At 44.5% G+C, this 27,902-nt stretch overlaps 1 protein-coding gene and 1 pseudogene across 3 annotated transcripts in view; both read right to left on the reverse strand.

Moving 5' to 3' along the window:
* The window catches only part of Snx24 (sorting nexin 24), a 138,221-nt gene that overhangs the window by 70,035 nt on the left and 40,284 nt on the right, over positions 1-27,902 (reverse strand). The window contains exon 2 of one of the 3 annotated variants that reach the window (XM_060377267.1): positions 20,709-20,830. The exons of 1 other annotated variant lie outside the window; for it this stretch is intronic. In XM_060377267.1, the coding sequence (XP_060233250.1) occupies positions 20,709-20,711 (3 nt within the window). In that variant the 5' untranslated portion in view covers positions 20,712-20,830. Of the gene's footprint in view, positions 1-4,267; positions 4,450-20,708; positions 20,831-27,902 lie in introns of those variants that run through there. One more of the 3 variants, XM_060377268.1, reaches the window with a different exon arrangement.
* LOC132652122 (probable ATP-dependent RNA helicase DDX23) lies at positions 14,014-18,199 on the reverse strand (annotated as a pseudogene).

Raw genomic sequence — 27,902 nt, forward strand, 5'->3', positions numbered from 1 at the left:
CTCCCCCCCTAAAATCTACATACAATATAAAGGTTCAAATATGAAACACACAAATATAACATGATGATCTGGAACCAACCTCTACCTGATAGAGTAGATAGAGTATGCACCGAACAGTACATACACAACAACTGTGAAGCAACACTTCCCCCTCCACAGTTCCAAGCATCTTTCTTGATGACACAGTGAAAATATCAACACACACATACACACACACACCAGTACACACACGCACACAGTTACACTAGTGGCAGCCATTCATAACTGTGCTCAGTTCTTAGACACAATCTACACAGCATGGAAGGTAATCATTTTTACAGGCCAGGTGGTAAACACATTAAACCTTGTCAGTATAAAAAAAAAAATACAATGAATTCTGTATTATGGATTTCGTAAAAAAAAAAGAAAAAGCTTCTTGCGCTTTTTCTTTCTTTCCCCGCATTTGTTTGCTTTGTTCTACTCTGATTTGTTTTATTTGCCTGATTATTTTCTACAGAGAGAGAGAGAGAAAAGAAGGTGTGGAGTTGAATGGGTGGGGAAGTGGGTGAGAATTTGGGAGGAAAACCCATGATCTGAATATGTTTTGTGGGAAAAAAAATTTTTTTTCAATTAAGAAAAAAATCAAAGAAGGGAAAAGACATGACTTCACCTGATACAGAAGAAGCCTTTGGAAAAATACACTGCTAGAACAAGCAGAAGAGATGGCAGGTGCTGGGAAGGAAGAAGAGAAGAGACCTGACGGACTGAAGAGATGACTCACTGACTTCCAGAAGACCCAGGGTCAATTCTTAGCACCCACATGAGGGCTCATAATTCCAGTCCCAGGAAATCTAGTGCCCTCTTCTGCACCCGGTACATAGATATATGAAGACAAAACACCCATGTACATACTAAATAAAAATTCATTTAAAAGAAACATAACTGGGGGCCACATTTTCTCCCTTGACATAATTGGCAGACAAAAGACACTGATAAAAAGCTGCCAGATGCAGGAAAAGGGAGATTTCCAAACACACACACATACACACACACACACACACACACCCTAGTTTTCTTTAAAATTGGGTGAAATCACAATTTTCTTTGATTTAAAGAAATTTTTTTGGGCAGGGCAGTTTTGGTGCACGCCTTTAACCTCAGCACTCAGGAGGCAGAAGCAGGCGAATCTCTGATTTCCAGGCCAGCCTGGTCTACAGAGCAAGTTCCAGGACAGACAGGGCTACACAGAGATACCCTATCTGGAAAAAGCAAGCAAACAAAGAAAAAGGGAAAGAAAACTTTTTTGATTTTGAGCAAGATGATTCAACAGGTAAAGGTGCACAGACTGGGGGAGCTGATTGATCCCCGGCACCCATGTAACAGTGTGCTTTCATCTTCTGCTTTTCCTGGGGCGTCCAGGCAGTGCAGACAATGAGCTAGGAAGGAAGAAGAGAGTCTGGGAGGGTGGGCTCTGAGGATTCCAGTCTGGCAGAGCGTACTGTGGGGAGAAGACTTTCTCAGAGGCTAAATCAGTGACTGACGATTTTCAGTGAAACAACTTATGTTTCACTGGTGAAACAGCTCAAATTTCCGTGTGTGTGTGTGTGTGTGTGTGTGTGTGTGTGTGTGTGTGTATGTATGTGTGTGTGTGTGCTTATATGCCTGCGGCCCTCTCTAGGATGTACAACTGTTATATGAACCTTGGCATAAAAAACCTTTTGTTTTTTTAATTTTTATTTATTCATTTTACATCCTGGTCATAGCACCCTCCCTACTCTTTTCCTGGTCTCACCTTCCCTCCCTGTTTCCCCATCACCCTCCAGTACTCCTCAGAGAAGGTGTGGTTCCCATCCAACTACCCCAGAATATTAAGTCACAGCAGGACTGAGCGCATCTTCTTCCCCTGTGGCTGCCAGGGGAAAGTGATTGAAAAGCACACAATGGAGTCCATGTCAGAGTCAGCCCCCATTCCATATGAGGACTGAGCCACCCATCTGTTACATCTGTGTAGGGGCTCTAGGTCCACTCCATACATAGTCCTTGGTTGGCGGTTCAGTTTCCACAGGCCCCACACATCCACCCACCCCCCACGGGCCCTGGTTAGTTGGCTCTGTTGGTCTTCTTGAGGCGCTCCTGTTCCCTCTGGGTCCTTCTATTCTCCCCACCACCACCACTATTCCACAAAACTCCCTGTGTTCCACCAAATGTGTTGCTGTGGCTCCTGGAATCTGTTTCCATCAGCTGCTGGGTGGAGCCACTCAGAGGACAGCTATGCTAGACTTTGGTCTGTGAGCACAGCAGAGCATCTTAAATCGTGTTAGGGGTTGGCTGTCTCCCATGGAGTGAGTCTCCTGTTGGGCCAGGCACTGGTTGGACCTTCTCTCAATCTCTGCTTTATTTTTGTCCCTGCACATCTTGTAGGCAGGGTAAATTCTGGGTCAAAGTTTTTGTGGGTGGGTTGGTGTTCCCTTCCCTCTACTAGTGGTCCTGTTTAGTTAGAAGGTGGCCTCTTCAGTCTCCGTGACCCCTGTTACTAGGGGTCTCAGCTAGAGTCACCCTCACGTCCTCCCAGGTGACTTCCCTGTCATAGCTCTCCAGCTTGTCACAGAGAAGTCCCCACCCAAGGTCTCTCTTCTGTCCTCCCCAAGTCTGATATGGACCCTCATTTCCTCCATGCTCCCTCTCTCACCCTGTTCCCTCTCTTCAACCACTTCCGCTGTCCATTCCATTTTCTCCTTCTGAGTGGGAGTTAAGCATCCATCCTTAGGTCCTCCTTGTTACTTATCTTCTTTGGGTCTGTGAGTTGTAGTATGACTATCCTGTACTGTATCTACGAAACTTTTTACCCAAACACATACCAAGAACATACCTTCTTCTCAGCACCTCATGGAACCTTCTCCAAAATCGACCATATAGTCAGTCACAAAGCAAGCCTCAACGTATACAAGAAAGTCAAATCAACCCATTGTGTCTCATCAGATCACCATGGATTAATGCTGGATTTCAACATTAGGAATAACAAAAAACCTATACACTCATGGAAATGGAATAACTCCCTATGCAATGGCCACTGAGTCAGGGATGAAATAAAGAAGTTAAAGACTTCCTAAAATTCAACTAAAATGAAAACAACATTCAGAAACTTATGGGACACAATGAAAGCAGTGCTAAGAGGAAAGTTCATAGCACTAAGTGACTTCATAAACAAACTGGAGAGAGATCATACTAGCAACTAGCTCACCTGAAAGCTCTAGAAAAAAAGGAAGCAAACACACCTAACAGGCATAGACAGGAAATAGGCAGGAAATAATCAAGTCAGAGCTGAAATCAATAAATTAGAAACAAAGAGAATAATACAAAGAATCAATGAAACCAAGAGCTGGATCTTTGGGAAAATCAACAAGATAAATAAACCTTTAGCCAAACTAAGTAAAAGGCAGAGAGACAGTGTCCAAATCAACAAAATTAGAAATGAAAAGGGGACATAAGCACAGACACTGAGAAAATCCTAAGAATCATTAGGTCTTACATCAAAAGCCTGTACTCTAAAAAATTGGATACTCTAAATGAAATGGGCAATTTTCTGGATAGATTCCACTTACCAAAATTAAATCAAGATCAGCTAAAAAAAAAAAAAAAAAGAAAAGAAAAGAAAAAAGTTAACTAGTCCTTTAACTGCTACAGAAATAGAAGCGGTCATTAAAAGTTTCCCATAAAAAAACAACAACAAAACAAACAAACAAAAAAAACAGGGCCAGATGGTTTCAGCACAGAATTCTACCAGACTTTCAAAGAAGAGCTAATCCCAATACTCCTCAAACTATTCCACAAAACAGAAACGGAAGGGTGAGTGTGTTTCATTGGCTGGACCAGGATGCTGGTGATGCTCTATTGGGGAAAGATAACAGGTGGCACACTTGCATGACTGACTACCTGTGACCACCTTAGGATTGTGTCACATGCTCCTGAGGCGAGCATGGAAACACACCTTCCATTCTCAGGATGAGATGTGAAATCTCAAGTTTGAGACTTCCAGAATTTGAACACGCTCTACCTTGCCAGTCCCATGCCAGTTCCCCTGTCGGCACGGTCTACGAGTCCCACATAAAAGTGGGAGGAGTGAGCCCACGCCACAAAGCAGTTCTCCTCACCACACACATAGCCAACTTCGTGAGTGCAGGTGTGCACTCAGACGCACTGATAAATGGAATTTCAAAATCAAAAAGGCTCTATGCGGTAACTCATATTCACAGCGAAAGCTGAGTGTGGAAGGGCAGGAAACACATACTGATAGGATGAGCTAAGCTCATCTTGCAAAGTGCTTGATGGGGTGGTCCGCAGAGAATGAAAGTGTGAGGCATCAGAGACAAAGAGGGATGAAGCTGCTGAGCGTTGAGGTGCTTCTGCTCCTGGTTCTCTGGGGCGCTGGGCGCTGGACACTTCCTTTCCCTCTGCACATATTTTGCTTTCAGACATCATAGGGATAATGATGCCAATTAGGTCCAATGTCTGAAATGTTTCTACAGAGACAGAAGGAAAGATTTTCTTGAGCTTTATCGATATTTGTAGAACTGCCGCATTATAGATGCTTTCACAACTTCAAGTTTTCAGTCTTAAACCCTAGTGGTGGCTCTAGCGGCTGCCTTTTGACTGATCATTTGATTATGAAAGTCTTTGTTTTTTCTTCTTATTTTAAGCCACATCATCAGCATGACACAAAACCAATCAATCAATTCAGTGAGGGGGAAAAACACATTCAAACCCGTCAGGTCATAAGCATTACTGCCTACATAGTTTTTCATTAGCTTCAACAGCATACGACTCTGGCTTACTCCGTACAATATGAGCACCGCTGCAGTGCTCAGCTGATAAGCCACATTTGTTAAACAACGAGCCATCCCAGAAGAGAGCTGCTCTAGGGGGCTTCGCATTCTCCTTTCCCGTCTGCTCTGAGGTTTGACAATAAATGCATTTTATCTGCACCACTTCCTAACTTGGGCAGATCTGTAAGCAGCTGTGACACAGTCGCTTCACTAATGAAGTAAGAACGTGGAAAGAACACTCCTGACACAGCGTGCTAGAGAACACATGCCTGGGTCTTTGCACGATGCTTTGCAAGAGAAGGAAAAATTATTGCTAATTAGGAAGAGGCAGACAAAGTTCCCAGAAGGAAGAGCAACAGTTTCCAGGGGCTTCCTGAAGTCAGCCTGTCTCAGAAGCTGGTTAAGTGGCTGAGAAATGGTTGTCATACAGAGAACCAAGAACCCTGCTTTCTACCCACAAACGACTTAGATATAGATTGCACCCACTAACCACAGACCCATGGCTTCTGAGGGGAATAAAAAGAACAAAAATTGGGGCTGGAGAGATGGCTTGAAAGTTAAGAGCACTGGCTGTTCTTCCTAAAGGTCCTGAGTTCAATTCCCAGGAATCACACGGTGGCCCAGAACCACCTATAATGAGATCTGGTGCCCTCTTTTGGCATGTAGGCAGAATATTGTATAAATAAAGCAATCTTTTTTTTCCTTCCTTCCATTTATTTATTTATTTATTTACTTACTTATTCTTTTGTTTATTTATTTATATTAATTACAGTTTATTTACTTTGTGTCCCAGCTGTAGCCCCTCCCCCAACCCCTTACAATCCCACCATCCCTTTTTGGAGGAGGTGGTTACTTTTGAGATTTCAAAAGACCAACATCTTTCCCTCCTGCTCCTTACCTTCCCGCCATGCCAGCTGTGTGCGTGTGGATCAGATATGAACTCCCAGCTACTGCTCCAGCACCATGCCTGCCTGCCTGCCTGCTTGCGTTCTGCCCAGCTCCCTGACACCATGACCATGAAACTATATAACTCTGAAACTGTCAGCAAGCCCCAAATTCAATGCTTCCTTTTGTAGTGTCCTTGGTCATGGTGTCCCTTCACAGCAACAGAACAGTAATTAAGACAGATGGAAATTTCAAGGTCAGCCTAGGCTGCTCCCAAATAAATAAATAAATAAATAAATAAAACTTTAAAGAAGGACAGCTGCAGGATGCTATTTCCATAGAATTTTATGTGCTGGTATAGGAGACAGGAAAACAACAAATTTGAAAAAGTAGGTAATTTACCCAATGAATTTTAGGAAATGATTGCCTGGAATAAGAGATGAGTACGGAACCAGGAAAAGAAACTGTGAGTGATGGGGCACAAGAGACAAATTCCAACAGAATGGTCAGAGTGGGCAACACTGGTGATACAAGTACAGACCACAAGGATACGTCATGGAACACACAGAAACAATCTACTGGTTTGTACTGGGTTTAAATTAACACACTAAAAACCACAAATAAAGCCCTGCACTAGCCCACAATTTCAGAATGAAATTTATTTATAAAAATTACAGTTAAAGTTCTGTATCAAACCAATTATTACTTCTAAAATCTACATGGCCAATACCAGCAGCAAAGGGCCTGGGAGAGGAGTTAGGTTTCAAACGAGCTGGGACTCCGCATGAATCACTGTCATTCTTCATGTAGAATCAGCATTTCTAAACTCATGTACAAGGAGCTGCTAAAGAAAGGGAGGAAAAGGCCATTCCATGCACTTCTTGTATTGATTTCTCTTACACCAAACAAAGAGATTCTCCTAGTTACATGATATATCATAATCACTTAATTTGTCTGACTGCTTTAAAAGAACAATGGATCCAGGGAAAGGTGTTGACTTGCAGAAATATAATCATTCTGAGGGTGTTTGGTCCTTGTATGTATGGGCTGCTTACTCTCAGTAACACGCTGTATGGAGTCTCCAGAGAAACTGAACATGCAAAGCTCTAATTCAGACATTCCCAGGAGCCCACAGGAAATATAAAGCAGAGAGCTACAGAGAACTCAGATGCTGAGTGCAGCACACTGGTCCTGCCCTGTAAGCCTCACCCTCCATTTCGTGCATCAGACACTCATAGTTCAATCCCCGCTCATACCTGTACACAGAGACAGCACACTAGTGCGACTCCTGGTGAGCATTTCCCCGAGAGCCAGTACATACATACATGTTTAAAGGAAACTTTGAACAAAGACTTTTTCTAGACAAAAATGGTTCTCAGATTAAGGGACTAATGCCTGCAGCCATGATTTGTTCTCTACATGTGCAGAGTTCTCCTCAGGATGGCTTTGCCAAGCCTGGCTTTTTTCACAATGTCTTCCCACAGGGACAAAAACCAAAACAAAACAAAAACAAAAAACATTTCCCAAGAAGTAAGCAAGCTGCCTGGTTCTCAGGGACAGTGCATCCAATTTACATATACTTGATGGTAAGGAAGAAAAGTTTTATCTGTTCTTGTATGTGGCTTTTCAGGAGACAAACCACAAGAGTACATTACTGTGAATCAACACACATGAAAAAATATTACAGGAGGCTGCAAGGATGGACGGTGTCTGCCTTGTAAGCACCAGGACATGAGTTCAATCCCTGGTAACCACACAAAAATAATGGCAAGTCTTCTAATGCCAGTGCTGAGGAAGTAAGGACTGGAGGGTCCCTGGGGCTCACTGACCAGCCAGCATACGCTAATTAATGAGCTCCAGGCCGTTATGAGAGTCTGTTCCAGAGAAGATAGATGGGGGTCCTGGGCATGACACATGAGGTTACCCTCTGATCTCCCCATGCACTCATGAATGTGCACCCCCACGTAACTATACTGGCATGCATACAGAAACACAAACATACAAACAGAAAACAAAGCACAAAGAGTGACTATTTGTAAAATATAGAGTCATATAATACACTGATATATGTTGTTTAGTACACATAGCACCTTGAACTATGACGTCTCACTTTTATATTCATAAGACACTTGTGCTGGCTAGGCTTATGTCACTGACACACAAACTAGAGTTATCTGAAAGGAGAAAACCTCAATGGAGAAGAAGCCGCTATAAGATCCAGCTGTAGGGCATTTTCTTAGTGAGTGATGGATGGGGAAAGGCCCGGCCCATTGTGGGTGGTTCCCTCCCTGGGCTGAGGTTCTGGGTTCTGCGAAGAAGCCAACCGAGCACGCCATGGTAAGCAAACCAGTTAGTAGGCCTCCATACCAGCTCCTGCCTCCAGGTTCCTGCCCTGTTTCAGTTCCTGTCCTGACTTCCTTCAGTGGTGAACAGCCCTGTGGAAGTGTAGCTGAAGGAACCCTTTCCTCCCCAACTCGCTTTTTGGTCATGGGGTTCTGTTGCAGCAACAGAAGCCCTAAAAAGACAAAGCTATTTTTAAAAAGTACATTTCAATGACAAAAATTACATACAATGCAATGTTTTAAGGAAGGATTGGTAATAGCATATCCATGTTTCATAAGATTTATTAACATGAAACGATATTATTAATTTTGTTAAAATTAAAAAAAAATATATATCCTAGCAACCAGGAGACTAAAACACTACAGGTTCAAAGTTGGCCTGGGCTTCCTTGTAAGTTCCTCCCAACCAGAACAAAATGAAAGCAAGAGACTCCTTTAGTTTACTAAGAGCCTGTGCATGCTGGTACCTGTCCACAGGCTCAGGCACACATCCTTTGTAAGAAAGAACTGGGGGCGCAGGGTGGGAGAGCAAAGGTTTTAAAAGAATTATGAGGTTTTCTGCCATTTCTTTGTTTTCCTTTTTTTACTTCTCCTTTCCCACTTTTTCTTCTATTTTCTACACACAAAGTACATAACATACACACACACACACACACACACACACTTTTTTAACTGAAAATATTTAGTTTGGAAAAATCAACAAGAGCAAAAAAAAAAAAAAAAACAAAAAAACAAAACTAGCTATGAATCATCAATCCCAAACACTCCCTCCCTCTTTTATCCTTGCTAGGCAAAAGCACAGGAAAAGCACTTTTTAGTTCTATGCTTTCTGTCAGCTCGAAGGTGAAGGTGGTGACTAAGTAGAGCTTTGCATCTTAATAGTTTACTTGGGTATAACATCTACACATTGCTTTGTCGAATAGATTTGTTCCAGTTCTGCTCTACGGTAGAGGCCGTATTCGTGTGCATGGATTTCGTACCACCATTTACACAGTGCAAGGACTACCAAATGCCAATTCCTCCATGCCTGCTTACCTCACAGTTTTTCCCCACCTCCGGTCGTGGCTCCTTCCAGCTAGCTGTCTTGGCCTGCATCTCTCTTGCCAGGGAGCAGATGTCATTCTCCAGGAGGCCGCCTTTGTCCTCTGCTCTTCCTGCCCTGCTCAACTTCCCCAGACTGGGTAACTTCTGCTGTGAAATCAGTTCGGCCTATCAAACTAGAGACCTGGGTTTCATCTCACCCTGACAGAAAGCCTCAACCACATGCTTTCTGTTCCCATCTTATCCCTCTGGCTTTTTCCTACTTCTCTCTTTTTGGCCTACTAGGACATGCAATAAAATTGGCTCAAGATCATATGCCAACTGGCTTCTCTAGTTTCTGGACATTTCAAACCTCTTAACTTGGAGGGATACTTAAAATATGGCAGTGGTAAACTGGGTATGTGGCACACACCTGTAATCCCAGCACTCAGGGAGGCAGAGGCAGGTGGATTTCTGAGCTGGAGGCCAGCCTAATCTACAAAGAGAGTTCAGTACAGCCAAGGCTACACAAAGAAACCCTGTCTCTAGGAAAAACAAAAGGAAACAAACAAATGGCACTAGCAAAGGCTGTAAGCAAACGCAGGCCTTCCATCCCACGCTAACAGGTCACTATTAAAAGAGTCAGCTCCTCCAGAAGTTAGTTCTTCTGACATTCCCATAACCTTGCACATGAGAAGGGCTCACTGGACTTCACACAAGCGACCTGCAGAGACAGGGTCCGCTTTGGAAGTCCAGTGTGTGAGAGGATGTCTGACCCATCTCTTGCCTTCTGACCCTCTGACAGGTGAAAAAGACACGGCAGGGTTTTTTTGTTTTATTTAATTACGATTATGACCTCACTTTCCTAAAACTTAAACAACCTTGAAGAGTTAATGTCCTGTTACACCTCTCTATTAGTTTCTTGAAATACAAGGCAACTAAAACAACTACTTTTTCTGGTCATGAAAACCATTATACCCAACACTGCAGAAACAAATCTAACGACCCTCCCACCTTCTCCTGCTCAGGTTGTAAGATATGACCCCCAAATGAGTTGTGCACTTTTTTTTTTCAATTCAAAGATATTTCCACTTCATTAACACAATTCTTTATTTTCTACTTCTTTGTTAGCACCAAGGAGAAATTCCAGGCTTTAAAAGATTCTAATGACTTCTCTCAAACCCAGAGCTGGGCTCTCTCCCCTCAACACGCTGATTTACATGAAATCTCTGAGAGTTTCTTTGCTTCCATAAAACGCGGGTGCCGCTGCCCATCAGGCCCACGTCTGCCTCTCCGCGCAAACAGTCCAAAACAGTTTTCCTGATCTGTTTCAACTTGAAGTGTTGTCAATATATGGATTGTCTTGCTTTCTAATTCAGTGAAAAATCTAGTTTTCCATTAGTCTCTGCCTTTCTAATTTTCGATACGGCCTTACTAAATGTAATTATTAAAGGCAGATTCAAGAAAGCAATTACTGAGCTACTGGTTTGTATCTCTGAAGTCTTAATAAGTGGCAAAAAGTTGTAATTGCACCGAGTACAAAATAAATTTTTCTATAGATCAGACATATACACCCCGGAGTTTGTACTTGGAGAAACGTACTTACCACAGTTCCGAGTGAGGCTCTCTTCTCAGGCAGTGCTGGGAGGCACAAAGGAGGAAATAACACTCCAGGAAGACCTTTCCTCAGGACTCTGGGGCTTTGGCAAACACCTAGTTTGTCTGAAATGCCTGTTTACTCCCATTCGCACATATGTCAGGAAATTAAATTAGACATTCAGCATGTACTCATCCAGCTCTCAAACTCAAAGAACAATTTATTAAATTCCTAATAAACGCAGTCCCAGCCTCTGTAGGAGACACAGGCCAAGCAATTCTAATCCACAGCTTTAAGAGACTTACAACTTAGTAAAAAGAGGAAACGATTAACTATAAGGCAGTAAACTCTCCCAATAACAGAAATCAATTTTTTTAAGAGCTTCAGGAAGAATTCTTCACATACATGAGCATCCTAGTTACTTTTCTGTTACTGTGATGAAACACTGTGACCAAGGAAACTTATAGAAGGGGAGGAAGACAACAGGCAGGCATGGGGCCAAAACAGGAATCTGAGAAATCAGACCTCAGCTACAGTCATGCAGCAGAGAGAGAGGGAACTGGAAGTAGAAAGAGGCAACATCATCCAAAGGCCTGCCTCTAGTGACAGAATCCCTTCAGGAAGGCTGTACCCCGAAACCTTCCCAAATACCGCCGACAACGGGGAATGAAATTCCCATGCCCGAGCCTCTGGGGCACACTTCTCATTCAAATCGCCAGATAGGGATACAAGGTCTTTGAGACTACCTCACTTAGAGAGCGAACTGCATTATCCTCCTCGCATCCACGTGTGGAACGTCTAACGGTCCACGTGGCTCTATCTATAGCGATGTCCTTCAAAGCGGGCACTACTGATGGGAGAGGAAGGTAGGAAGGCCAGGGCTCTAACCCAACGCGGCGCTGACCTCACAGGAGAAAAGCCAGTGTGCTGGCTCCTACACTAAGGAGGCAACCCTGTTATGCCTTTGACAAGGAAAGCCATTCACAACAATCACCAGCTTGAGGCTAGACTGAGCTGAATAGCACGGTTGTCTCAGAGGAGCGGGCGGAGGCATCAGAGATCAACGATGTAGCTTCTTCAGAGTTACGAGGACCATTCCTGTCCTCAGAAAACAACCTCTTCTGCTCTCAGTGATGCCTCCTGGTTCATCAGCATCATTCCAAATAGAATCAGCATCATCCCAAATAGAACCTACTGGCAGGCGAGATGGTTCAGTGGGTAACAGCGCTTGCCGCGAAGCCTGCCGACCTGAGTTCAGTCCCCAGGACCCATGTAAAGAAGTGACTCTACAAAGTTGTCCTCTGACCTCTATACACGTGCCATAGCATAGCACATGTATACCCACACACAGAAATAAACGCACACAACAACAAAAAAAAAAGAATAAATGCATTAACAATGTAAGTTAGCATCAGTTCTGTCTTAGAATCATTAGCTGAATACATAAGGAGCGTGGCTTTGTGATATCTAGATTGCTGCTCATTAAATCTAGGAGGATCTTCACCCCAACAGCTAAAAGCCTGTGAGGAGCACATCATTACTATGAAGACTGGCAGAGATATCAAGTCTGAAACCACAGTGGGTTTTCTTCAAGTTCTCTTTCTTAAATATCTGAGAACCAAATATGAAGCCGCGGGAGAAAGAGGAACAGGGTAAGTGGGCAAACAGCACACTTCTCTAATTCTGTGAAGAAGTTAGAAGCCTGCATAGTGGGTTCCCAGCAGACCACACGTGAGGGCTTATTGTGCTCGGTGGTGGAAGCTATGTTCTAAGGAGGTCACTGCTGAATGAGGCAGAAGCCTGGCCGGATGAGGATTCTCCTCCCGGTGGCATCTTAGGATCAGAAGAGTCATTTATATCTTAGTAGAACCCTTCTCTTTCACAGAAAAGGAGGCTGGCAAGGGATGGTGTGTAGATTCCAATAACAGAATTAAGGCCGGCCACCAAACCTTCTGCACAGTGCAGAACCACGGGAGGTGAGGGGAGAAGGATGAGAGAACACACCGTGCAAGCAGAGACGCCGAAATCCCTACTCACTCGCCAGACGATGCCGGCCGGCAGCTTCCAGACACTCCTCAGGCTACAGACAGGTGAAGGCCCTCTGTTTAAAGTGAGTCGCTGAGGGTAGAGGCGCCAACGAGCCCACCGTTCTATGTCCCAATGGACAGAATTTGAGGAACTGGGCTGTGATAGAGCCCAGCAGTAGGACCTAGTACATGCGATGCCCTAGGTTCAGTCCCCAGTACCTCACAGGGCACATGGGGGCCACACGTCTGTACACTGTTGAGGCTGCCTAGAAGCTATGTGGGAACAGAGAAAATCCTGAAAGGCCATTTCATGGGAAAGCGGGGTGGGAATGACTGATAACTCCAGACTCCAGGAGTCTCCACGATCCCTCCCACCTCCACCTTAACCAGGTGACAGCAGGCAAGGCGCTACTCCTACCCCTTTCTTCCGCTCAGTCTCTCTCTCTCTCTCTCTCTCTCTCTCTCTCTCTCTCTCAGAAACCTGTCTGCCCCTCACACCCCCAGCTGTGCTTTGCAGCCAAGAAGAAGGTGACTGTAATTTTGAACTCCTCTCTCTAGTCTTATATCATTGACCCTGAAGTGAACAGGAAAAGAACTTCAAAAGAAACAGTGAAAACCAAAGACTAGCCGTTGTGGGGGATGTGCAAGGAGCAGCAGCCCCGGGAGACTCACTTGGGTGGGGAGTTCCTCAAGACGACAGGAACAAAGCAAAGAAAAACTCAAACCCCTGGGTGGGTGAGGGAGGGTCAGCGTGCCAAAGTAATTCCCTCCCATTAGATGATTTCAGGTTAGCGCTCTCCTTCTCCAAGTGAATTTGACCTCGGGCGGTCTTCGCTCCCCGACCTTCCCTCTTCTCACTAACGGTAAAGAGTAGCTTACTTTCTTTCTGCCTTGGACCCACAAGCTGCACTCCTCCGTGAAAAAAATGCTCTTGAAGGAACTACCCAACAACACACTCTGTGGGAAAGAACCAGCGAAATACAGTCTCGCTGTTTCTGGGCTGGGATGACGGCTCTGGCAGTAGCCTGCTTGCTTTGCACAAGACCCTGACTTCAATCACTGGAGCCATGATGCGGGCACACACGTGTAAACGGATGGGGGTGGGGGGTGGAGACAACGAGATCCCTGGGAGGGGTTTGCCTAGTCTTCTTGGCAAGCCCCAAGCCAGAGACAAAGCCTGCCTCAGTCCTGGCTACCAGTCCTGAAAAGCAACACCTGAGGCTGTCCTCTAGCCCCCACATGCCTGTCACACACACACACACACACACACACACACACAAACAGAAATAAGGAATCTTAAAAATAAAATATCACTTAACCAAATATATTTGAATGCATTTTAAAAGTTGTTTTTTTTTTAATTCCCATATTCAGCGTGCGTGCACACTTTCAGACACACATGTGGGGATCACAGGACAATTTACAGGAGTACACTTCTCTCCTTTCACTATGAAGATCCCAGGAATTCAGCCTCTGAGGCTTGGCTCCAAGTACGTTTACCTGCTGAGCCATTTTACAGGCCCCGAGTGATTTTGTTATTGCTTGTTTTTTAACATCACATATCTATTCTCAGAACATACAAACTTATCTTCTAAAGAACAGAAAAAAAAAAGAAAGAAAAATAAAAAAGAAATTTCACTCGGTAATTTAAAGATAGACACAGTCAGCTGACCCTGTCCCCCTACCTAAAATAATTCCCTGGGGAAGGTCAGAGCATAGAGTGTCCCCTGGCATAAAGCCTGTGCACAGTTCTAAAGCCCCTAATCTACCTTATACTCCAAATGGAGAGACAGTCACCAAAGCGAAAGAGACAGTCTTCATGGTGCCAGATACCCTGAGTAACTTTCAGCAACACTGTCACTGCAACACACAGTTAGACCCTCACCTCTGTGCTCTGCAAGGTTTTATCAGGTGGCCAGGCTTGTTCCACCTAGGGGACAGTGATAAACAGCCACTCGGTAACCAGGACAGCCGCCAAGCTGCAAGGGGCAGCCCTGAGCCAACCTGTGGTAGTTTGTTCTCCCAGCCTTGTACAGCATGTTCCTGCCCTGCGTAGACCTGCACATGGGCCTTCATCCATAGGCGTCTGGGGTTAGGGAGTATGGTTGTTTCCAGGGTCCCTAACACAAAAAATGAGAATCTGGAAAAGAGGTATGAGGGTCTTAAAGAACAAGCACCAGCATCAAGGCACACCCTGAAATCTGATGGAAGTGTCCTGCCAAACAAGAATGGCTTCTTCCCAGGGCTTCCTGGTGAGGTGCGTGGCTTGTGCTGGGCATCTGGGTGGCTCACCAGCTCTGGGAGGCACGAGGACACTGGGTGCTCTTGGAAGGTTGCTCCAGCTCACAGCAGACAGCAGAGTTGTTACAATGGCTACACCATTCTTCTTTGCTTGTTCAATGTGGCCAGCGTAGTGGATGTAACTTTCACTATTTTTGGCAATAGCACAAATGACAGCCTTAGACACATCTTGGATATGGCCATGACCAGCCAAACCAAATGTCCTTGGCTCCAGCCTTGAGCTTGAACAAATTCCTGCTGTTTCTGGCCCTTTCCACCATGCAGTGTACAAGCACAGCACTCTGTCTTTCCTAGGGACTTTGCCAACATGTCACAACCCTCCTAGTTGACAAAAATGATGGTGGATGGATCAAAACCATGTTCCAAGATTGCCAGCTGCTTTTCCCTCATTTCTGACTCTGACATAAGGCCTTTTGTTCCATACGCTCATGGGGCTTGCCTACAGAGCCAGTGAGCAGCAGAGCAAGTGACTGAAGGCAGCTCCTGGCTAGAGGCCCCGTTGCTCGAGGCATGTGAGCCATGAACATGACTGTTTGATGATACCTGTTAAAGTTGGCCAATATCTTCTTCAGGTTCTCAGCCTCATCTGTGCCCAGCTTCTGCTTGCTGACAGCTATGCATTCCAGGATCTTCTAGCTCTAGGCTTGTGTCAATCATACTACCTCACGCCAAACACCCAGGTAGGGCAGCTCAACACCAGGTAGCGATCTTCCCTACATCAATCGGACATCCTGGGGTACACATGTAGCCCGAAGCCTCGGTCTTCTCCACAGATGCCACCAGCAGCAGCCGCACTGAACTTTCTTCGCAGCTTTTCAAACTTGATGGTTTCTTCCTCAATCAGCTGAGCCAAGTCACACGGAGGAGGCAGAATGATAAGGGCCCTATTCTGACTCCTGTCAGTTCTGGGAAGTGTGGTGATCCAGACAAGGAACAGAATGGGGAAGACTGCTGTCTGCCATGGCTAGTCTCAGTCACACCAATGATGTCATGGTTCTGTAGCCCACTGGGAACTGCCTGATGTTACATAGGTGTTGGCTACTTGTAGCTACAGTTATCAACGACCTCCAGGGGCACGTGGGGGCCCAACAAGACTCTTTCCATGGTCACATGGGGCTGGGGATATTGCCACCTTTTCTGGTGGTGTTACAGTCCTCAAGGAAGATTCACCAGCCTGCCTAGCTCTCATTGTGCCTAACTTCTGCGACCAACGGTGACCATCCCGGTGCCACCTGCTTCCTCCTGTGAAATCTGTGGTCTCTCCTGTTCGTTTCCTCCAGGCTTTGCCTCTCTTTTCTTTTCCATCAGGTCTTCATAGAAGCATGGCTGCTCTTGTTTCTCCTGCTTTATGTTGGTGCCCATAATGAAGCATGAACACCAACAAGTGTGACTAATACTGTCCTTTGTTTTTAAAGACTTGTTTTTATTATTTTCAAGCATGAGAGAGAGAAGAGAGGGAGAGAGACAGACACAGAGAGAGACAGAGGGACAAGGAATGAGAATATGTGTGTCTGCATAAGCCTTATGCGGAGGCTGTAGGGGCCAGCGTCTAGAGCTACAAATAATTGTGAATCCTTGAACATTGCTGCTGGGAACCAAACTCTGGTTCTCTGGAAGAGCTATAGCCATAGAACCATCTCTCGGCAGCCTGGTGCATTCTTTTTGTTTTACAGGCAGTTATGGTCAATGGAGGTATCCTCAGATATATTCACTCAATGACAAATTGGTGGTCACTGTTCAGCCGCCACCTTGAGCCTTCCTTCCTGGTATTCCAACCTTCTGCCATCTTTCCTAACTTTCATTTCCATTGGTTCCTTGCTCCCTCCAATCTCTGCATTCCTGTCATTCCTGACGGTCTTCCAGCACCATGCTATCCTTTCCTCTTTCTCTCTCTTTGGTCATCACCTCCTGCTGTTGTAACTTTAGTTTCAGCCTCTTGCTCTGCTTTGGAGAAGAATCTGGGCTCAGTTTCATCTTCCTCCTCAGTCTTTTCTGTGACCGGAATTCCAGGAACAGTGGCTGCATCTTACTTTCTGACCATCATGTTCATCCTCTTCACTCTTAAAAGTCCTTTCAGGGTTTAAAATATTTAAATTGGCCAGGAGATAATCCTGCAATCATTTAAATCTAAGGTCCTTGTCCTGTCTGCCTCCACTGCTGTCTTGATCTCTGGCCCTTTCTCTTATTCTTTGTGTCACTGTTATTCTCTTTCTGTAGACTTGAGGCAGGGAGGAGAGCAGAGAACCTTCTCCGAGGCTATCCCTTGACTGATGCCTCTTCCCATCTTTAGATGGAGAAGACTCCTGGGCCCAACTGGTCTTTATCTTGTTCTGTCAAGAGCCTGTGATAGCTTCCCTTCCTCCTTGGAAGGTGATGTATCCAGGTGCTTTTGGTCCGTCAATTCTCCTGTCACCACCTCGCACCTGACCCAACTAATGCTGCCATCTTTTATGCTTCCAGATCACTGAGGAGGACCTTGAATGAATTTTCATTTGTTTGTTGTTTGTTTGAGTCAGAGTTACATGAGACAGAGCCTCATCTAAGCCAGGTTGGCCTCAGATTTACTATGTAGCAGAAGATGACACTGGATCTCTCGTCCTTCTGCCTCTACCTCCCATGTTCTGGGATTCTAGGCATAAGACGCCAAACCTGGTTTCACGTGGTGCTGGGATGTAACCCTGAGCTTCCTGCATGCTAGGAAGCTCTCTGACCACTGAGCTACAGTCTAGTCCCAAATGCCCTTGTGGTAATAGGAATATACCCAGAATTCTCTTGACACACGTGTCCTTTTGTGATACCACATTTCTTTTCCAGCACTTTAAATTTTAACATTTGGAGAGGCAGAACATTCACACGAACAGAAAGCAACTGCCCCTCCCACTCCACACTTCCCTGACCATGTCCCGACCGTCACTCCCCACGGTCCTTACGGGTCACCCGCCCGTCCACTCTGCTTTGCGCATATCTGAACAGTCAGCCATGGGTCTGTCCCCTGGACACAGCAGTCAGCACTAAGCCTGTTCCTCCTCCAGCTTTTCCATTGGGCTACAGCCCTGGGCAACTTCCCGTGTCTAGATGCTTTCCTGTCCTTCCTGATAGTGCATGAACACCGTTAAGAGTAAACATTTTCATATGTTACAACTTTTTTTGTGATTGACAAATACTTGTAGTCATAATTTGAGTAGTGAGAAAATGTTAGAAAATGCTGGAAATATATTTTTGTTTGCCTTAATTTTCCTTTTGCCAAAACCTAATTATTTTTGGAATGTTTTATATAAATCACATAATCACTGTGCTAGAACTTAAAAGAACATTTTTTTTTTCCTTAAATTATTTGGAAACATCTGCTCTGTCTTTTACACAGAACAGGATCATCGTCTTTGTATTTATGCTGGAAAAGTGCCTGCTGCTACAGTATCCAATCAGTTACCCCAAGGAGATGTCAGCTGTCACCTGTGTCTGCCGCAGTGATTTCCCTCTTCTGTCTCTGCCCACTCTGGGTGAGCTGTCAAGTTTCTAGTTTCTGACGTGCATCTGCATCACTCAATGACATCTGACAGCAGTGAAAGGCCACAGAAAACTGCTTATTGATCAGAGCAAAACTAGTTGACGGAACAGATGAGGTTGTATCACAGAGATGCAGCCACATTCAGGTGATGACATTTGCTCCCCCGCACACAGGAGCCTAATGGAATACAACTTCATTATATCATGCCACTTGTGCTTATGGCCTGATCCCGGCTCCTGACTGTTTTGTCTGTGTGGTGTGAGGACAGCCTACTTGTGCTGCTTTCAATGTCTCGCTATCCCTGTTTGTTCTGAGTACTTGCAGAGGACCTGTGATTCTGTCCTGACAAATCTACTGAGAGACACTGAAGTCTCAATCTCACTAAAATCTAATTGCACTGTCCTTAAAAAAAAAATTACCATTTAGTGAGCTATAATGCTCTGGTGAAAACTTTGATACCACTGTACAAAGAACTTTAAATGTTTCAGGTTTGTTTGTTTGTTTTTTTCTCTCCTCTCTCTCTCCTTGTAGCACTGTCAGGAAAACAAACAAAAACTGATAAGTTGGATACAGTGGAATCTACTTATAAATAGAACTTAATTGTTTCTCAAGAACCAAGGCACCAGACTAAAGCCGTCTGCCTACAGACTCTTCCTTCTGGCATTAAAGATAATAGAGGCAAACACTTCCCATTGCCATCGCAGCTTCAGGGCCGTGAAGTCATAAATCAGTTCGCGTCAGGGACACGTACTGTTAAGTCACACAGCAGACTGCTCAAAGGGAAGAAAGGAGGCACAAGTGTGACCTGCTCGCTGGCCCTGGGCTCCTGCTTCAAGGATCAGGATGGCTTTCCCCTGAGAGCCATCTGCCTTTTACCTTACTCCTGAATTACTCCCTTGACAAATGTCCCCCATATTATAAATCCCCATTCCACCTTCATAACTTGGCAACATCTGTATCCTACCTAAACTTAAGATTTTCCTTTGCATAGACTTTTTTTTTGCTCCAATACGTTTTAAAGGGAACTTTATGTTGCAATCAGATGCAGCCTTAAATAGAAGGTAAGAAAAGAGGGCCAATGTTTTAAAGTATGCCTCTTGGTGAAGGTTCTGGGCTGGAGCTGACTCTCTTCCTTATTAAGGGAGATTAGTAATGTCGAGTAAAGCTTTAGGAGACACTTTTCTAGGGGAGCGGAAAGAAAGGCATGAGTTTGGAAGAGAAATGAAAGAGGGTAACTGTCCCCTGTCTCCCTGCAATCTGACATTATGCGAAGTCTGGGCAGCACTTGGATCCCTCCTTGAGCAGTGTGGCCTGTGAGCAGCCCTGGGAGCTGGTGCCCTGCAGACAGGACGCTGATGCTTGCGTTCCCATCCTGTCCTGTTCGCTTACCTGCCGCTATCCAAGTCACTTCACCCCTGTGCCTCACCTTCCTCTCGCTGTAAGGAATACATTTGCAGTATGTGAATCACGGAGAGCCGCTCCAGCAAACAAATGGCATTATGGTGGGAAGTGCTTGGCATGGTATCTGGCACCAAGAAAATGTTGAATAAATAATAAAGGCCTTTATTATTAGTTTCTTCCTGTCTCCTTAAATAGACCTTATTTAAAAGCAAACAAAGAGGACAGAGAGGTTGAAGAAACTCGGACTCGCTCTAGTAGCCTCCTTGCTTGTAAAAATCAAATTTTGTTCCTTTGCTTAGAGCAAAGATCATGCTTACATCTGACAACACATGTTCAAGCCCAGCTTCCAGTACTGCATACAGACCTGCCCCTCAGCTATACAGACCCACCCATCAGCAGCACAGACCTTCCCTTCAGTTGTACAGACCCTGCCCCTCAGCCTCAAGCCACCTAAAGGAAAAGGGCTAAGTTACCTACCTATGAGGCATTCATTCTCAGGGCCACGCAAAGTACAAAATGCACCAAGCAAGGAGTCCGGCTGGCTGAATGAATACACTGCCTCTCCTTCTGAAGGCCATGCCAGCATGGGTGGGATTGTGGGGTTCATTTAAGTAGATCTGGGTAAGACACACTAGATGTGGCTTCTGACCTTTTGTTTATGGCACAAGCACAGATAACAAAAAGAAAGAAAGAAAGAAAGAAAGAAAGAAAGAAAGAAAGAAAGAAAGAAAGAAAGAAAGATGCAGAAAAGTATTCGACGTTATTTATTTCAACATATAAAACTCTTCAAGAAATACTTCGAATTTTGACCTTTCCAAATCCTACCATTTAATGTGATTTGCTTCAGTCATCGTGCTCTGTGATGACTAGAATGAAGTCCGCCTTTTCAGTTACCCGGATCAGAATATTCACGTTAGCGCCTTTGCGAACTCAGCGCTTCCAAATAGCTAGAAACAAAAATTGACTGCAGTCAGACTCATGCCGCCGTCCTCATACTATCTGGACTCACGTTTAATAAGTACACATTACATTAAGTACATTCTTTGTAACGTGGGTGGCAAGAGAGTGATGCGGTAGAACCAAGTGCACGGTGAGAAGCATTGAGAGGGCCTGGCATCATGGCTGTCTCCGGACAGTTCAGCTGTTTTTATTTGCCCACAGCTATCAAGACGTCACATCAGTTTGGATACGTTATATGATCACACTAAGACGCGCACGGAAACAAACACTGTGCACATAGGCTCCACGCTCACACGAGTTCTTTGCAAGAGTCTATGGTTCACCATTTTGTTTTTCAAATATGTGTGTGTGTGTGTGTGTGTGTGTGAATTTATGGGTACAAATGTACAGGTTAGCACAGAGGTCAGAGGGCATCAGATCCCTTGGAACTGGAGTCACAGGCAGTTGTAAGCTTGCTGATATGACTGCTGGGAATTGAACCCCGCTTCAGGGTAACAGTTTTATACATGTATGTTCTTATAAACACATTTTCTACCCAAGTCTTATCTGTTACTCTAATCCTATCTCCTGTGCCTAATGAGCACCTTACGAGAGAGGAGATATTGACCTGTGCTTGAATGATTAATCGAGTCAGCCAGGATTCAGCGAACTCTAATTTACCTGGGAGGCCTGAGTCCCTTCAACAGGGAAGGTGGTGATTTGTAGCTTTTAAGTAACGTTTATACATATGAAAAGCATAGTCATAGTGTGACCGTATGGACAGGAGGGACAGTTGCACACGTATATGAAGAGGCCCTTATGTCAGTACTAGGTCAGGCGAACCTCCAGTCAAGCGATCAGGACCGGATTCCTCCTCATGACAGCTCTTGGATATAGGTAACAGAAGCATCTGTATTTGCCGGCTCGCAGGTGAGCAGCAGGGACAGGCCGTCCTGATCAACGCAGTAAACCCCCCAGAGCCACACACGTCTTCCGCCAGATGGTGGGACCTCTGGCTGTCAGGATTAACTACCCTACCTGCCCTTTCCTAAGTCCCAGGACCCATCTCCAGTCACCTACTAACCAACCAAATAAAGAAATAGTCAGCAAGAACAGAACACCTTCAAACAAAAACCCCCGGTCCAAAACGTCTACCTTCAGCTCATTTTTCCAGGCATGCTCCCTGAGAAACCTGAGGCCTTAAGAGACCCTGACCCACTTACTTAAACACCCACATCAGGCTTCCCTGTAGATGGCTCTGTGTGCCCGTTGATGAAGAGAGGCACTTCTGGACATGCCTTGAGTACCTGGCTGTCTTTCTTCTAACAGGGAACATGATCTTGTGGCCATGGAATTTAACTGAAAGTCAAAATGAAAATTAATTCTGAATTTGTTATCAACGCTTTCTGGTTGATTGACTCCATTGGTCAGAACTAATTTACAAGATTTATATATGCTTATTTTCTGTCTGTAAGTATTTGCCCCCGTGTATGTGCATATACTATGTGTGCATGTGGTGCCCACGGAAGCCAGAAAAGCATACCAGACTCCCTAGAACTGGAGCTGCAGCTGGCTGTGGGCTGCTACATAGTGCTGGGACCTGGACCCAGGTTCTCTTCCAAGAGCAGCAAGTGCTCTTAACCTCTGAGCCACTTCTCTAGTGCCAGGGTATGTGTGTGTGATGTGTGTGTCTAAATACGTTGTACATACATGTATGTATATGTAAATCAGTTTGATTGAAGGCTTTTGTTTTTTTTCTGAGACAGGTTCACCTTGCTAACCTAGAAATCACAGAGATCCTCTACTGTCTGCCTCCTGAGTGCTTGGATAAAAGGGTTGCACCACCATGCCCAGACCACATAATTAATTTTAAAGAGTATACTGACAAGGGACTAAATATGTTAAGTTAAATTATTCCATGAATACAGAAATTACTAATAAAAATGCATACAATATAAAAGAAAACTGTAACTACAAGGCAAATTTTAAATCCTAAGAGTTTGAAGCTATATAATTGTAGAGAAGGCACTTAGACGGTTGATGAACTTACAGTAAACATATTTTCTAGGTATTCCACTGGTTGGCTGTTTTAGTTCAACAACCCATCATTTTTAAGCTTGCCCTGCTTGTAGTATTTAAAACGTGTTATAAAATCAATCTGAGTGTTTGCCAGTCGATGAACAGATAAAATGTGGTTCATCTACAGCAAGGGAATACAATTCCACCATAAAATCCCCTCCTGCCATTTGCCACAACACAGACAGAGCTGAAGACCATCATGCTAAGAGAAATAAGGCAGAATGATAATGAAAGCACCACGTGCTCTCCCAGGCTGGGGATGTGGCGCGGTTGGTAGAATGTCTGCCTGGAACCCTGGGTTCAACGCTCTTCACACATAAACTGTACGTGGGGCGTATCGCACCAATCCAAGCGCGAGGGAAAGGGAAGTAGGAAAATCTGCAGAACAAAGCCCTTCTCAACTGTACAGTCCATCACTCCATCAGACTCGCCTCTAAATAAATCATTAATTGCCTAAATTTTTGATCCTAAAGAAGTTGAGAACTGACAGTGGTTACTGAAGCCCAGGGAAAGGAGTGGGGAGGGAAGGACAGAACAGGCAGGTTAACGGATACAAAGCTGCAAAAACCCCTGCTGCGTTATCAACCAGTGCAGATGATAACACAGTAACACATGTTCCAAAAAAGACACAGGAATGAAAATATCCCATAAATAAAAATAATTCTATTTCATTAAAAAATTAAAATTTATTTAATATGTTCAAGATCTCTCTCTCTCTCTCTCTCTCTCTCTCTCTCTCTGTATGTGTATGTGTGTGTGTGTGTGTGTGTGTGTGTGTGTGTTTGAGGCCAATCTGGTCTACTTAGAGAAGTCCAATCCAGCCAGGGATACACAGTGAGATCCTGTCTCTAAACATACATACAATTCAAGAATTTATGAGGACTATGAAGAGAAACATTAGCTATCCTGTCTCTACTGGTCATTTAATTCTAGAAGCAACTAGCTATAATACCCACAATGTTTAAAAAAAGAAAAAGAAAAAAAAAAGCTTTCAGCTGTAGACCCCGTGTGCGACAGCACTGACTGGTCACTGGTGCCATGGTGGCAAGTTTGTTAGAGGAGTAACCAACTGCTTTCTCCATGGACCTGAGACCTGCTCCCAGGAGAGAACTCATGCCTGGCATTGCGAATCCTGTCAAAAGCCATTGGCTAGGGAATTCATGGTGCCTACGGAGCTAGGGAGATCCCCACAGTTACTGCTGTTGTTTTGCTAGTAGAGACATGATGTGTCTGTCAAATTGCCTGTAAATAACTACAGATGTGCCTGTAGATTAGGTGCTTCATTCAGCTTTGGTCAGAAAGGATTATTTTTGCAAAAGTCAGAGGTAACTGCAAAGACTTATAATTGGCCAAAGTGCTGATGGCAGGAGGCAGTTGAGTGCTTAACTATAAACGGAACATCCGTATTAACCCCTCCAAGGCTCAGGGAGTATCTTGGAAGAAGAGGTGAAGAAGATAATGTGAGAGCCAGAGGAAGGGCTGGGGAAATGGTGTGGAACTCTGACTTCCAGGCATGACGTGGCTGGTGCACACCTGAACTCACAGCAGCAGTGATTACCTGCTCAATTGTTTGTACAAAATTGGGCTGGTCAATATCCTGCCTAGGAGAGAAGAGGGGCTCACAGGACTCAGGACTGATGGGGGAAGGAGGGACATTATCTTTCATCTTAAGCATTTCATAAGCATATATTAATTATACATAATAATGAGCTTATATGACCTTTACTGTGACATTTTCATACATATACCTAATATTTTGTAATCAGTCACCCTCCCACTTCCACTAATCCCCTGCCTCTTCACAACTACCTCCTCCTATTTGCGTGTGTGTGTGTGTGTGTGTGTGTGTGTGTGTGTGTACCTACCTATGATCCTGTAAACAAATCCTCAGTATATTCCTATAAGGAATGCTAATGAACCCTATTGGGTAATTTAAAAAAGACATGAAATTAATATGGCCAAAATACATTATGTACATATATGGAAAGGTCACAGTAAAATTTACTATTATATATAATTAATATATGCTAATAATAACATTCAAAAATTAAAGGTTTAATTTTAATACACATTGTATTTGTATCTTTTTATGTGGTTACTGAAAAGCATATTTATGAAAGTAACTTGGAACATATCCGTATAATAAAGAGTCTATTAGATGGAAAGAGTAATCCATAATGAAGGACATTATACATTCAGCAGAGCAGCTTATTAAGCATATGGAAATTTTAGAAACATATCCTTTTCAAACAGATTTAAATAGCCATTCTGCTTTGAATTACACAGACACTCGATACTAAACCGAAATTTAAGGATAATTAAGAAACAAAACTCAACATTAAACACATACCCAAATACTTCCCAACTCTGAAAACAACTCAGTGTGGCCCTTGACTCGTGTAACTGGGAAGAACGGGATACGGTGTGAGTACCGGCACACAGGAGGCACCCGGATGCAGAAAGTAGGGTGTGCGGAGGGGGGTCAGATTCACTTCTAGCAGACGGACAGAGCGCTGCTGGTGAGCCACAGCAAGAACGCTGGCATGAAAGACACATGGAGAAACGTGCAACTAGCTCCATTCTGGGCACTTCGTAAGATACAGAGAGGGAGAGGCTCCAACCTGGCCCTGGACAGCACAGAAGGTGGCATTTCTCTGGCCTAAGAAACAACAAACAAAAGAACAGACCCAGGACCATTATGATATACCTAGACAACAATGCCTAATGGCGGAAGTTGAAACTTGAAGTACAGGCTAAGAAAAGGTTTGAGAAGAAGCGAGGACAGGATTTGGAAGGAGTTTTGCACAATCATCACTGTAAGTCTGACTTTCAGAGAGACCACAGACAGCAAGAGGCAGCAGAGACAGAAAGGCAAGTTCAAGAGCAACATGTATAGAGACACAACAGCAAGCAATGCCTAGAAGGCGTGCAAGCAGAACCCAGGGACAAAAACACTCACAGGAAGCTGGGACCAGGGGCCAAGGCCATAGACACTTATAGAAAACAGACAAATACCCATATGGGGTGGGGGTGGGGAAGAGATGGAGAAGAGGAGGGTGGTCCATGGCAGGAGTCACTTCATGGTGGAAAACTAGGTAGGTGGTGATGAGTACCTAGCTGGTGAAGGGACAGAGTACAAAAGAGGAGTGGAGGTGGGAGGGCGTGGGGAGGAAGTAGCAAGGAACAAAGGGGACTTGAAGGGAAGAAAAGCAGCTTTACCTGTGCAAAGACAGACTCAGTCGGAAGCCAGACAGGGCATGGTGGCTCCATGGGCTGCTGCAGACCCTAAGGGACAGGCTTCTGCAGCACTGTGCTTCCCACCAGAGGCCAAGGTCAGATGAACAGAAATAGGCACATGAGATGCTTGCTATGAAGCTCTACAGTGGTGGCGCACACCTGGAATCCCAGCACTTCGGAGGCAGAGGCAGAGGCAGAGGCAGGCAGGTCTCTGAGAGCTTGAGGCCAGCCAGAACTATTCAGTGAGCTCCAGGCTAACCTGTTCCACAGAGAGAACCGTTATCTCGTGCAAACAACAAAACATCCTGGGCTAAGTGTAGACCCGGCACTTAGGGAAGGAAAACCGGCAGGCACATGCCTAGTCTACTAGACAAGTTCCAAGGTCAGGCAGGGCTTCACAGTGAGACCTTGTTTTTGTTTGTTTGTTTGTTTTGTTTTTTTTAAATCTGGACAACTAGGGGCTGGAAGTTGCCTCAGACGACTAAGAACACTTGCTGCTCTTGCAGAGGACCCAGGTCTCGTTCCTGTCACAATCACACGTTAGCTCCAGTTCTGACATTCTTCTCACCTCATCTGACACGCACACAGCGCACAGACATACACATGGACAAAACATTCCTACAAAAAAGTCAAATAAACAAATCGATTTTTTTTTTTTTAATCCAGAAGACAAATTCGTGAGGAGCCAATGACAGGAATCAGTCAAAAGATGAGATGAAAGTGAAGCAGACACAGGACAAAGGCAGCAGTGGGCCCTGGGGCTGAGGACAGAGGCTAGCTGGCTACCTATCTCCTGCATATCAGCCCTTCTAAGGAAGGCTCCGTAGCCCTCAAATTACTTCAGTCTTTATCATCTCTTCGTTGTCTGTGCCTAGTTTTTCCTGTTGGTTAACAAGAATCTGTTCAAATAGCCTGTATGTTCCCGCAGGAGAGACACAGCATTATATAAATCTCCTCAAGCTGCCCTGTGCAGTTCAAAGCATGAGGTAGAAACACAATAAATCCCTGAGAAATCAAAAGAGAACAAGCTGCACTTCAAGAGGTCCAAAATGTAGGGAGAATGTCACCGTTCTTCACTGTAAATACCAGCAATGTTTTGTCATTTTTCAAAGCACACAAACTATTTTCCTGGCTCAAAAGTGAGCACAACATGGATTGGCAGAGGAATGAAAGCGTGGCCTCCAGGTCTTTATGAAGCCCTTACCCTTCTCCGCTCTACTTCTGACACCACACTGTACCCACTTCCACACGGCACACAGACCTGAGGTATGAGCACACTCCGAAGTGCACAAACTCGCATTTCTCCTGTTGCTGTTTTTTTTTTTTTTTTTTAGAGAATGTTTCATGTTTCCCATTTTAAAAATTGCTTCTCTATATACACATACATGTACGTGCACAAAGGGATAACTATGCCAGGTGATGGATATACTAATTAACTTCATTGTCCACGCTCTCTCTCTCTCTCTCTATATATATATATATGAAATGTCATCTTTAACACTAAACATACACAATTTTCAATTGTTACTTATACCTCAATAAGACTGGAAAAATGGGGAGGGAGGTATCAAGATTTTTTAAATGTTTCTACTAAAGCTCTTGGCTTTGCTTGCTAGGAGTGGAAACTTTCCCCCACTGCTTTGAGAATCACTCCCGTAAAAGCTTATAGTGTCTCCAGGGGCCAAGAGCTCTTTGGACCGTTCAACTGTAAGGTGCAGGAAGCAGACAGTCAATTCTCGAGGGTGTATTCAATGAGCTCCGTAT

Source organism: Meriones unguiculatus, chromosome 2 (assembly GCF_030254825.1).
Source record: "Meriones unguiculatus strain TT.TT164.6M chromosome 2, Bangor_MerUng_6.1, whole genome shotgun sequence".
NCBI lineage: Eukaryota > Metazoa > Chordata > Mammalia > Rodentia > Muridae > Meriones > Meriones unguiculatus.